Genomic DNA, 14,321 nt, shown 5'->3' on the forward strand with positions numbered 1-14,321 from the left:
ATCATACATTGACAATCCGAGAAGATGAAAAATTGAAATTAATCCAGGCTTCCCATATCACGATCTGCCACCACTACGCCTGTTAGATCACGATCCGCCACCACTATGCTGATTAGATTACGATCTGTCACCAAATAATCTTCTAGGTTATGACTCATGTTTGATTTGCACTTGACGTGTGGGCGCCTTTATCACTACTAAAAGCAACTAGTAAAAAAAAAAATATTCCTCTCACAATTGGAGAGAAAAAATCTTTTTCTCTTGATCTGTATATTGTGGCTCTTTCTCCTTTTGGGAGAAAATAAGTCATTTTTATATCTCTATCTGGTGGAAACCCTAGGCGCCATATTTTTATATTTTTAATTCTATTAAATCAAATTTGTTTTAAATTAAAAAATAATAAAATCAAAAGTAACGTTACTTCTTCTTGTCAAAGGAGCCCACCTTGTAAAATAACACAAGACCCTTAAAACATAAGCACATTATATGGAGCATCCCACTAAATAATATATTTATGCTTTTAACCCAAATAGCTAGTTATCTTACTTATTAATCCAATAGCAATGCAGTCAATTAAATAAGCTAACCCGAGGATCATATGAGTACATACAATAGTGGCTACAATAATTAGGCATGTAATTAAACTAGCTCAATTATTGAATTCCAAACTTACTCCACTAAAAGATTGGAACTGACCTCCATAATTGTATGTTATACAGGATAGTGTTCTCGAATAATAATTCGACTCATGCCACATTGATTTCTTTACTGCACAATCCTTTGTACCACATTGTTAATTAAATTGATATCTCAAATGTCTAATCAATTTAATTACATCTTGTTCCTTGATACTTACTGGTTTTCTCTAATGATTATTTTCAACATATTAAATATGTTGACACACTCTGGTCAGAGAATTCTATGATCAAGTGCCGAAAACTCATCAAGAGATGTGTTGTACAAATTCTATATTGTTAATCTATAACTCCAATACTCATAATTGTTTCCACCAAGATACCGGATAATCTTGACTACAAATATATGTCGTGCCCATTGGTAACTCAAAATGGAATAACAATTACAATCATGAAATTATAACTAACTCAATATTAAGATTACAGTAAATCAATGCCTATGAGATTTAATAAGTATGACAGTTATTATAAAGTTAATTAAATCTCATATTACAGTCTATACCTAAATAAAGTGTCCAACTTTATTTATCAACTGCAAACTAAATTTATTTAATCATAAGATAACTTGTATATATATTTTCTGTGAATCTACATGGTGATCACATAAATACATATAATATGATTAAATGAATTTTATTCAAAATATTAATGCAACTAATATATTTAAATAAAATACCTCATTTATTTTATGAATAAGAAAAATGATTTATTACAATTAAATAAACACATATGCTTTTAAAGAGCATATTTTCCCAACATTAACCTGATTACAGCATAGAGTGGGCATTGTTAATTAGTGGTCCTAATTTAATGTAAATAAGTGCGTCATCAATTTGGATGCAATCCTTAATGCAATTACTTTAGGGCTTCCAATTCATTTTTTTTAAGAGTAATGATATAGCCACAAACTCTTGTACAAATTTATTTTATACGAACTGATGTGGCATCAATTCATTGGTTAAATTAAATATCTTTTGGCCCACATGATTTATTTTCATTATTTTGTATTTTCATTCAACCAATGAATTGATACCACATCAATTTGTACAAAATAAATTTATACAAGAGTTTATGGTTGTATCATCACTCTTTTTTTAATTATGTTAACAGTGATCAAGTTATTGATTATAATATCAATACCGTAGTTTCCTGGTTACAATTATTTTATGGCTCGGTACAAAATGGGGTATAAAAAATTTATCAGAAACACAAGTGGTCAAAACAATAAAGACAAAACTGACATTAATTCTCCACAATTTGAAAAAGAGAGAATGCCATATTACAAATTTACAATTGATGATCATTAGAATATACTCACTTGTTCCTAAGGAAAAGCTAGGGTCACTAATTTGGAGTGGGGATTAGACATAACAGCAACTTTATGACATTTAACAAAGTGTCAATTAAAACAATGTTATTTTAATTCTCTTTCACTCTGCAAGTAGACATATTATAATGTTAAATTATTAATGTATAAGATATAGCTGCCCAAAAAAAAAGCTTAATTAGGCAGTTTTTTTTTCCTAATACATTTATTCGGTAAGTTTAACATATCAATAATGAAGCACTGACATAAACGTCTTGTTCAGAATTAACTAATGTGTTAAAAAAGAAATTGTGCAAAATTTTTAATCTCCATTATTATTGTCAGCCCATTAGAGTACGGGCACGAGTTTAAGATTTCTTAAATTCATTGCTGGAGGAATTGCTCAAAACCAAATATTCTAGACATTTACAAAAAGGGACCCGCATGATGTATCATGCATGCCAATTGAAAATTATATTTATCTACGTCTAACAACTAAAAAAATTGACGTAAAAAATGAAAAAAAAAAGTTGACACATAATATTTCTTGAAGTATATCACTATCAAGAACGAAACCAAAATATAATTAGGCAGGTTTACTCCATTAGATAGTGTCTAGGGTCATTGGGCTTGTAAAAGCACCAATTCGAGTTTTATGGGAATTTTTCTTTTATATAAAAAAATATGAAATAGAGGTAAATTTTCTTTTTAGTTGTGGAAATAAATTTTTAAATGATAGATTTTTTACGTGCGCTATTATATATATATATATTGAAAATTCAAAGCCAATAGTCCAAACTCTATTAACTGAAGAATAATTAGACAGTAAATTATACATGTTGTGTTTTATAAGCTTGAGGATCGCTTTCTAATTCTCAAGAATGGATTGAGCATGTAACTACAAAGCCACTCCGATGTTCTTATGAATGTTTGTTCCTCGAGAATTTATAAGTTTGAAATCTGAATTTCTTTTGATTTAGATGAGATTAAGTCAAAAGATCCTTTCTCAATCCTTTTGCCTGTTATTTATAGATTAAAGAGTGTAGAATTGATAGGAAATTCTAGTTTCATATCTGAATCTCCAACACTCTTTTTCGCTTTTAATTTTAGGCCATTTGATCTAAACCATTGTGCCACTTTTACATGAGATTCCATTTAGATTTGCTGCTCATTTGCTTGGTTTTGTGTTTATATATCTATTAGACTTTTCCGGAGTTACATAAATGATCACATATTGTCTATGCGGTCTACTGTTGCCTACCGTACTTTTACTTATTTGAGGTTAAGTCGGAATCCTCTTTTTTTTTACTTAAACCAATTTTGAATATTTTCTAAGATACGCGGCACGGTGTAAGGTGTAAGACTGTAAGTAGTTGTATTTTCTGACAGTTATATAGGGGCCGGAAGGTGCTTAAGGCTAGAAGGGGCACGCCACTTGCAGACTTTAAAAAAAAATTTGAAATTTCTAAAGGAAATGCTCAAATTAGGTAAAAAAATATGATTTGGCCCTTGTACAATTAATTTGTAAACTTTATATATAGAATAAAAATATAATTTTATGTTTAAGAAATAAAGTCAAAGTGGCCCAATTGTTTTATCTTTATTTTGCTAATTGCTTTTTTATTCTAGCAAAATAACAAATAACTTTTTAAAAATTTTATAAAGTTTGGACCCTGTTCTTTTTTTTTTTAATTACTTTTATTTTATTTTTATTTATAACAGTAGCCTCAATTATTAATCAAAATTGCTCTAGATACAAGCAAAATTCACAAGTTTCCGAGTAAGAATGGTAATAGGGTGGGGCGGGGCGGGGTGATAATAGGGAGGCCTACCCCATTAAAAATTTTGCCCCCATTCCTCGTTTCATTCCAAAAAAAATTTAATGGGGTGATGATAGAAAATCCTCATGTAGGGAATGATTTCTCCATCCCCACCATATTCTCCATTTATTTATTTTGTAATAGGTATGAATTCATAATTTCAATAAATAAAAAATTATAAACTTAAGTAAAATCATCACCATATTACAAAATATTTAAATTATTTAAAAAATCTCAAAAAGTCTGAAATATCTTCAAATGATATCAAAATTACAAAATGTTTAAAGAGAGCAGCACTTTACGAGAGAAGAAATCATAACAATATTTTAGGGTTGAATAAAAGTTATATTGTAGAGTTTTCTTTTAGTTATAGTCTATTTATATTAGGTAAAAGTAAAAAGAAAATTTATTAACCAATATTGTAATTAATAAAAAAAATTCAATAAAAATTAAAAATATTTATAGATAATAGGGATTGGTGTAAGGAGTATGAAACTAAACCCCACCCAATCAAGAATTTAGAGATTATTTTTCCTTTATTCCTTATTGTATTTTCCAAAAATTATTTAAAATTAACCCCATTTTGGTTGGGCGTGGGCCCCCATGAGACCTAAACCTGTAGAGGATTTTGTCATCCTTATTTTTTGTGACTACACCACAGTTACATATTAAAAAAAAAATCTAAAATCAATCATCTATTAATACTTGAAGTTTGAACTTGCCCTTCCCCCCCCCCCCCCCCACCCCAAGATTTACTCCGAGCTCCACCTTGCATTTATATATATATAACCCAAAATTGTAAAATATATATAGATTGTAAAAAAAAAAAAAAAGATCATATTATTCATGACCATAGGCAAAGCACTAATTCGAGCTAAACGCTTTAGTTGCTAAGAGATGCGAGAAAAAATATCAGTAAAATTATTATTTCATCAAAGTTTTTTAGAGAATTTCTAATTTTCTCTTTTCCTTGAATTTCATGAATTTTCATGGTCACTAGATGAAGAATATGTGAGAGAAGAATTCTCGAATACAGTATCTAACTTATGAAAAAAAAATTAGAGAAAAAGTTTCCCGAATACAGTGAAACGAAAGAGTTTGAGAAATTTTAATTGAAACAAAAAACTAAAAAAGTAAAAAAAAAAATATTCTTAAGATAACTATTAGGGGTGCAACTATCAACTATGTATGGGTCAGGGGGCCACGCCCCACTCAGCTGAAAAACAAATAAAAAAACATTTGCTGATCCTCTCACCGCAATTCTCCCTTCTTTCCCCGGAATAAAGTTTTAAAGCTGCCGCAGAGGATTTGGTTCATTCTTCTTTAATTTTCAGTAGAAGATTTGGTCAAACACTCAAATATTATAAAAAGTAATTTAAAATGCTTACTTTATTTTTTGAACACTAATATTACATTTATAATATATCTACTTTATTAATATTCGGAAGATATATTTGTTCTATACACATTTATGACAAAGATTATCTACTCATTTGGGAGGGTAATAAAAATCCCAGTTGAATTGAGGGGCAGGTTCATTGCCGATGGGCCATTGGCGTCTAGAATCGCTTTGAGATTTATATATTACCATGCCACTAACTTTTGCTCTTCGAAACTCAATGAACAAACATTATGTGTGTGTATAAATTGATTTTGGATGTTAACGTATCATGATATAATATATATATTTTTTCTATAAAGCATATCTGAAAATGTCTGCTTTGAGCTTTACGTTGTTATTATCCTCCTTCACATGACAAGTTGGCGTATTAATAATATTTAGGATATATCTTTGAACTAATTAGGAAGATGAAGAAAGAAGAGGGTTAAAGTTTGGTTACCATACAGAAGAAGAAGAAGAAGAAGAAGAAGAATAATAATAAATAATAAATAAAAAAATTTAATTAATGATAATTTAAGGATTATGAGGCAAGTTCATTATTACTATTATTGAAAATATTCAATTTAGACATAGTCATGTTCATTATTGAGTCCTACAATGTTATTATTGGTAAATTAATATATTTTTATTATACACTCAAATAATTTATTGTCTATTTAATGAATATTATGTAATAAAAAGTTGTTATTGACACATATTTACTTTTCATACGGTTTACAATTTTTACGTGAGATTACAGTGTTGTTCACCCAATGAATTTAAGAGTAAAAGAATTTGAAGCAATCCGCACTTATGTGTCAACATTTAAAAATCTTTTCTTTTTCTGACTTTTCAACATACATCGGGGACTGCCCAATATTAATGACAATGCAAACATATGTAGGTCGTTGAACAACTCTTCCATTAGTTCATGTCCATGAGTTTAATATTTCGATAATGCCATTGAAATTGTATGATTGTACACAACCAAATTTTAATCAAATTTACAAAAGCGACATGCCAACTAAACATTATATTTTTCTATATCTAACCATGAACAAGTTGATGTATAATATTCTCGGATATCACAATCACGAATTGTCTGTTAGTCATTGGAATTAAGTCATTGTATGGTACGAAATATTATGCAAAATTGAATTAATTCATTAATTTTAATTTATTGAATTAAAATTATAAGGAATTCTCGGATATCATAATATTATGCTAAACATCGCAAATTATGAGGAATTCCACTTCTGAGGAACAAGTTTACATAAAAAATGGGATATGTCCTGTCATAAGTTTTATGACTTGTTTCGCATGAATTGTTTAAAAATAGTAATCTTTATTTTAATTCGAGGCTTTTCCGTTTTGAAGAGTTGACGACAACAACCTGATAACAAATATAAATTTATTATAAGAAATAATATAAATGGCTAACAAATGTATTTCTAATTTATAATATTTTATATCAACTTGTTTGTTGATTGATAAGAAGTTAAAGAACCCCCATATATATATATAATCACTTTTAAGTGCAGGCGTTCTCATTATTTTTTTTAATGAGGACATGTTGTTATGTCTTGTGATCTAATAGAGTTAATTTTCAATACACTATGAAACTGTACAGTTTAATAAGTTTAAAAATTAACTCTATTAAACTCCCTTAAAAGTGTGTCTATATTAAAAAAAAAAAATGAGGACACCATGTGTGTGTATTGGCATATCGTTTTTGCGAACATTGATGATAAAATTACTTGTTCGTAACTCTGCATTAAAAAAATAATAGAACCTGCCGTATTTTCACATGCCTCAGCATAACAGTTTCTTCTTTTAAATTTTGGTCAGCCTGCTAAATTGAACCTTCTCTCTCAGTTCCTTCAACGACCAAAATCCACCAAAACTAGCAAATTTCAAACTTTATCATGTTATAATGTTCATATTGATGCTGAATGTTCTGCCAGCTTGTCCGAATTCCATAAGAGAATGCATTGTGCACATTACCGTGCCTTGCCCACCATTAGATCCTAAGCCACAAAATCATTGTGTGAAGTAGCTCGCGTTTCACATATTCTTATCCCTTATCATCAACATTCTTCTCCTCAGGCTTACATCATGGAAAATTGAGTAACAAACATGATAACACCATCCAAACTTTAGTGGCATGAAGGAACATAGAAGCAACTCGGGATGTTTTAAAATCTACATTATAATTTGCTTAGGCCCCTGAATAAAATTAAAACTTCAAATGAAATAAAGTAGCAAAATAAAGATTGGAGGTCACATGCTTGATATTTGATGTTGTCAAAATTAATTTGCAGTACTGAAATTGATGCTCTAATAAATTTTTCAATGGGATTTCTATATTTATAACAAATTTTCAGTATTGAAACAGGATTAAAATCATAAAGTGTCTTTTAAACAGCAGAGGCAACAAGATCCTACAGAAAAAGGAGGCAAAAAAAAGTTACAAGCTACAGAAACGCAAATATTCTCCTAACTACAGAAACACAAATATTCTACTGGCCAACTCCCACTAAAGTCGAAGCGATTCTAAAATCTCAACTTGTACTACTACATCATTCCTTCTATGTACCCCAATTGTACTTCACCCATAAATCACATTTCTTTATCAGCCTCAACTCATAAATCTTTTACTTTTAATCAGAGATAATTTTTTATATGCTTGGCTTTACAACAACAAATAATTTTCCTTAAATCGTTTCTAATAGACAAGAAAGTGCAAAGCACAAAAATTGGCATATTTGGGTCGATATAAACAACTTTTCTCGAAGCTTTGTCACAAGCAAACCTGAACATGATCGCTTCTCTTGGAAGGCCCCAGAGTAGAAGCAGTGTCCTAATTAGGCTCATCCTCCGACCTCCAATTAAGGCTCCTGTAACAGACAAATAGCTTCCTGCAAGAACCCACGTTCCAAAAAAAAATGATTATAATTAGGCTTAAGGCTCCTAATGTTCTTGCAGGAATTATGATGAATATGAGGGTTTAAAAAAAAAATTTACGACAACCTCTGGGCAGAGGAAATCAGTTTTCCGGGAATTCTTTAGATTGGTGAAGCTATAGAACCGCAACAATTTGCTGTAGTTTGAAATATTTTTGCCTTTCATTATAGCATTTGCAAAGGCTCTAAGTATATAGAAGAACCTTGGCTACAAATTCAGGGAAGACTTCACTTATAATGAGAACTAATCACCATTATTTTATTAAATGAGAAAATAGTTATGGAAGAAACAGAAAGAAATTAATTACCTGAAAAGAGGGATTTGGAAGACAATAAAACGAAAATATAAGGAAGAAGAAATTGAAGATATAATGGCTGTCCATTTCTTTGATGAACGCATAAAAAACGGTTTGCAAATTAAAGAAACTATAAAACGCCGTGATGGAGGGAATTGAAACTGTAAAATACGCAAGTTAATTCATGGGGCCGGCCATCTTGATTGATCGAACACATAGCACGTGCCAAGTGTGCGTTACATTACTAGCATCAGTTTTCTCTCTTAAATTAGGAAATTGTTTATTTATTTTTACACTAATTAGTGGAGAAAATTTTGTAAAATATCAGAAAATTTATGAAAATAGCCAAATTTTAGAGAAGCCATTTATATTTTCGCTAGCTGTTCATTTCTTTTATTTTTATAGCCAAAAATACCCCATTTTGGATACAAATGGTCCTTTCTAACATTTTTATCGATTATACATTTTGTCGAATATCTCACGTGCTTTTCTTTTTTAAATTCATTATACATGCTCATCTGTTTGTGTATTATTATTTAAACATATATTACTCAAAATAAAGAGAAATCATCACTGCACCACCTCTATTTTGCTTTATATTCATCCAACCACCACAAAAATCTAACATGTTCTTTGCACCACTTTTCTTTTTAAATTTGTATCAACTAGTCACTTTTGCGCTAACACCATTAAATAATTTAAATGAAATGATAATTTTACCCTTAAAAAAATTAAAAGACCATTTTATCTTATAAAAGCTTTGAAAAATAAAAAATTATTATTATAAAAATACCCTAATTTTAATAAAAATAAATCTCAAATAGAGGTGCTCAACTGATTTTTATTAAATTTAGATTTTGTAAAATTTTAATAATTACCTTATTTTGGATGAATATAAAACAAAATAAAGGTGGTGCAATGATAATTTTTCTGAAATAAATTATAAAGTATTAAACGCTTTAATTAAACTTTAATGCTAAAGAGCTCACTTTAATGATGTTTGAACAGCAATAGCTTGTTATAAACCTTAAACATTTAATAGTGCAAAGTCATAACCTTATGTCCTGCAGCTAGTTGATATATCCCCAAGCCAAAAATATGTATTGGGTACTCTTCTTCCTTTTTTTTTTAATGTTACAATTTATATAGATGTATTATTATTTTACGTTTATTGGGACTTTAGATACATGTATTTATAATATATTTTATAAATCTACCCAGACTAGTTTAGAAATCCTTACTTTTAATTATATTCAATCTATTCTCATTAAGGCCATGTTTGGTATTGAGTTAACATAATTGTTGTGAAAAAAAAAATATGAAAAAAAAAATTATTAATATATAGTAAATATGACTTATAAATAATTATTTTGAAAAAAAATTATAAAGATATTATAATTTTTCCAAATAAAAGTGGTGGATCAAATTAATTTAATTTTTAAGTCACAATAGTTAGTGTTTACCAAACACTAAAAATTATTGCCATACAATCTCATTACCAAACAAGATTAACAATATTAGCGAAAAAAATCTACTTTTATTCTAACATTAGTATTACCAGTGTCCTCATCATTATTGAGATTTGAGAGCATCGACCCTAGGCTTTCTTATACTATGCTTGCTATAACTTTCCAAGTAGAATTTTTATTAAAAAAATTAGTTGTTTAGTTATTAATAAAAAAAATTATTAAAAATTATAAAATTATTTTAATAGACAAACTTCTTAAAGTTATATTGTGAAGTGAGTGAAATTAAATTGTTAAGTAAGTAAAAGATATTTGAGACAATTTATAATAATTTAAAAATACTTTCCAATCTCTATTCTAAAAAGTTTAAATTTAAATCTTTATCAATGTAGACGAAATAACTTATTTATTTCCTTTAAAATTCTACTCAAATTATAACTAAATAATAATATTATAATTTTTTAAAAAATATTATGAGATAAAAAATTTAAATAAATATTTTTATGCAATATTTAAATAAATATTTTTCATCCAATATTGAAGAATTTTACGATGCAAAACTGCAGTGGTCTGCACTCTTATTGATCAATATTTATATGTACATAAGAATTACCCTAGTTCACAAGGAAAGGAAATCCTATCAAACTAGGAAACATATAACAACCAATAATATATACACGTGACTTGTTATACATATATATACACGTGAGTTAACAAATATTCATTTACTTAAACTTTTAAAAAATAATTATTTCACGCCGCGGAGGCACAGAAAAATACATTTCCAAATCCCGGACAGTAACAATTAACAAAACAAAAAAAAAAAAGATTTTAATAAATTTGATGCCTGGTTCACCGAACCTGGCCAATTTTAAATAAAATGAGTGACGTGATCCTGATCATGTGATAAATAAATATTTATTTCAATTTCCGACCCACATCAGCACATCTCATAAAGAATTTCTCCACACGATTTAAACAAAACCCACCCTCTTTATGGACTCCACTTCTCAGCAGGGTGTTTGACCACAGAGTAACCAACCAAAACTCTTTCCCCTTCTGCTTTCATTCTCCAACTCGTTGTCACTGACTCACTGTGTTTTGCTCTTCCTCCTATAAAATATTTAAGAACTATTAAATGTTTGTTTGTTTCTAAAAAAAAAGTTTGTTTTTTTGGTATTAGATGATTATAAATATTTATTTAATTTTATAATTTTTTAAAATTTATTATTTTTGTTTCATTATTTTTTAGTAGATTTTTAAATATTAAATAAATTATTTTTGTCTCGACTAATAAAAACTTAAACTCTAAATTTTTGAGAACAAAAATTAAATTTTTTAAAAATATCAAAATATTTAAAATATATTTTATTTATTTAATATTTCATTTTATTTTTATAAAATAATTTTAAAAAATATTTATTAAAATAATTTTATATTTTTTAATAAAAACTTACATTAATAATTAAATAACTAAAATTATTTTAATAAAAATTTTACTAATAAAAATTCTACCACTCTGCAGAGTCTGCTCACCTGCCCATACTGTTTAATTTTTAAAAATTTTAAAAATTCTGCCCTCGCTATCAATATTATTTCAATACTATCACCAAATACGAACATTACATCTTAATAAAGATAATTGGGTGTGTTAGAGCATTTCCAAAAGACTCTTCAAATAAGATTTTACTTCTTATTTGAAGAGCCATATCAATATTAAACACTCCAAAAGACACGTTAATTTAGATTCTTCAAATAAAATTTGTTTCTCACTCTTCAATATTGCCGAGTGAGTTTCTCCTTCTTCTATTAATATTTTATTATTATTTATTGAAAAGATAAGACTGCAATAATTATTATTTATATTTCTTTTAAAAAATATAATAACAATATAATTTAATAGTGAAAAAGATTTGATTAAAATAATATTAATTTATTCTTATTTGGTAAGTTTTTTGAAAGAAATTATATTTTTTTATACATTTATTTACCACATCAGTAAACAAATTGAAATTTAAATGATAAAATTTAAAGGTTCTTTTGAAGATGCTGCATTTTGGTCAAAAAGCTGAACCCGGGGACCCCCCAAAATAATGATAATAATTAATTATTTCATCCCATAAATAAAAATTTAATATTCTGTATTTGTGACTTTGTGTGTGGTAGCATTTTCGTCAGAAAGATGATTTCGCCTTTACATTATTTGGATCTATAATATAATATGATTTTCAGAAAAAAGATAGTTTTAGGTGGTCAGATGATAATAATAACCAAAAATATTATCTCTCGCCTATAACTTGAGGAGATAATAAAAGTTTTTCATTATATTCTACTGTTAGTTTCTCTTCTTCTTTTATTCCTCTGAAATCTTTCGACAAAAATGGGTGGCACCATCTCGACTTTCTTATCAACAGACACAATTCGTTCAATTTTATCATACGTTGGTGGAGAAGCTAAGTATATATGGGGTCTTAAAGGCAATCTCGATGACTTGCAGACTCAAAAGGAGAACTTGACTGCGAAAAAACAAGATCTGCTGAATAAGGTTAAGCTTGCCGAGCAACAATCCCGAACCAGACGGACGACGACGGTGGAACTTTGGTTTAGAAGGGTGGAAGAAATAGAAACTAGAGTTGAGAATCTGCAAAAAGAAGGAGATCAACAGGTTGATAGACTCTGTCTTGGAGGCTTCTGTTCCAAGGACTTGATTTCAAGCTACGACTTCGGCAATAAAGTGGAGAACTTGAAAGAAAAAGTGATCGAACTGAAGAAAGAGGGAGATGCAATGAAAGAAGTTTATGAGGGGGTACCAGAAGGTGCAGCGGTTGAAAAAGCTGTTGACCGAACAATCGTTGGTCAAGAATCAATACTTGACCGAGTGTGGAGAGGCATCACAGATCAAGAAAAGAATGAGGAAATTATTGGCTTATATGGTATGGGGGGCATCGGCAAAACTACTCTGTTAAAACAAGTCAACAACAAGTTCTGCAGTGAGGAGCATGATTTTGATGTCGTTATCTGGTCGGTTGTATCTAGAGAGCCAAACTTGATGCAGATTCAAGAGGATATTGGGAAAAGGATAGGCTTCTCAACAGATTCATGGCAGAGAAAAAGTTTTGAAGAAAGGGCTTCAGACATCACCAACTCTTTAAAGCATAAGAAGTTTGTATTGTTATTGGATGATATATGGGAGTCCGAAATTGATTTAACAAAATTGGGCGTCCCTCTTCAGACACTAGATTCTGGGTCCAGAATAGTCTTCACAACTCGTTTTGAGGGTACTTGTGGTAAAATGGGAGCCCATAAGAATCGGTACAAAGTGTTTTATTTGGGAGATGACGATGCCTGGAAATTATTTGAGGGGGTGGTCGGGAGTTACGTTCTTAACAAGCATCCCGACATTCCGAAGTTAGCCGAGGATGTGGCACGTCAGTGTCATGGTTTGCCGCTAGCACTCAAAACAGTAGGTAATGCCATGGCGAGCAAAGTGTACCCTGAAGAATGGAAAGAAGCAATTGAGATCCTAAGCGCATCAGCTTCTAAATTCGAAGATATGGAGAAAAAGGTGCTTTCGAGCTTAAAGTTCAGCTATGATAGTTTGCCGAAAGATGAACTTCGATCTTGTCTCCTGTACTGTTGCTTATTTCCCGAAGACTCTGAAATTCTAAAAACCGAGTTGATAGAGTCTTGGAAAAGTGAAGGATTTGTGGATTCTAGCAGCGGGTGGGGGGTTCTTGGTGCTCTCGTTCGTGCATGCTTATTGGAGGAAGGAGGTGATGATGTAAAAATGCACGATATGATCCGTGACATGGCATTATGGATAGCAAATGAAGTAGAGGAGGAGGAGGAGAACTTTTTGGTTCGTGCAGGAGTTGGATTAACTGACGCCCCAAAGATTGAAGAATGGGAAGGGGTCAAAAGGATATCCTTGATGCAGAACAAAATTCAAAGTCTACCACAAATTCCCACTTGTCCGCGTCTCCAGACTTTGCTTCTAAATCGAAATCATATTGCGAAGATCACTGAGAGTTTCTTTCAATCTTTGCCTTCGCTTAGAGTTTTGAATCTAAGTGGAAATCATTACCTAACTGAACTACCTGCAGGGATTTCAAGTTTGGTTTCATTACACCATCTTGATCTGTCTTGGACTGGCATAAGTGGGTTGCCGCAAGAGCTCAAGGCATTGGTGAATCTGAGATATTTGAACTTGGAGTATACAAATGAAATGAGTAAAATTCCACAGCAGCTGATATCAAGCTTTTCAAAGTTACAGGTACTCAGGATGCTGCGTTGCGGTCCAAGCCACCCGCCAATAGTGGAAGAAGGCAACGTTCTATCTGCTGATGATGAATCATTGATGAAGGAAATCCACTGTTTGGAACAATTAAATCTCA

At 30.0% G+C, this 14,321-nt stretch overlaps 2 protein-coding genes across 2 annotated transcripts in view; one reads left to right on the plus strand and one right to left on the minus strand.

The window, feature by feature from the left end:
* Nucleotides 1–7,619: 7,619 nt before the first annotated feature.
* LOC127898783 (uncharacterized) lies at nucleotides 7,620–8,565 on the minus strand. The gene is made up of 4 exons (XM_052431271.1): nucleotides 8,474–8,565; nucleotides 8,369–8,373; nucleotides 7,987–8,120; nucleotides 7,620–7,643 (listed from the first exon to the last, which is right to left on the minus strand). Exons 1-4 carry the CDS (start codon nucleotides 8,563–8,565, stop codon nucleotides 7,620–7,622), a joined length of 255 nt encoding a protein of 84 aa, XP_052287231.1.
* A 3,656-nt stretch (nucleotides 8,566–12,221) lies between these two features.
* Nucleotides 12,222–14,321, plus strand: part of LOC102626337 (probable disease resistance protein At5g63020) — a 33,723-nt gene continuing 31,623 nt past the window's right edge. Inside the window, exon 1 of the mRNA XM_052444049.1 lies at nucleotides 12,222–14,200. Coding sequence (XP_052300009.1) covers nucleotides 12,308–14,200 — 1,893 coding nt within the window. The 5' untranslated portion in view covers nucleotides 12,222–12,307. The remainder of the gene's footprint in view (nucleotides 14,201–14,321) is intronic.

Source organism: Citrus sinensis, chromosome 7 (genome assembly GCF_022201045.2).
Source record: "Citrus sinensis cultivar Valencia sweet orange chromosome 7, DVS_A1.0, whole genome shotgun sequence".
NCBI classification, from domain to species: domain Eukaryota; kingdom Viridiplantae; phylum Streptophyta; class Magnoliopsida; order Sapindales; family Rutaceae; genus Citrus; species Citrus sinensis.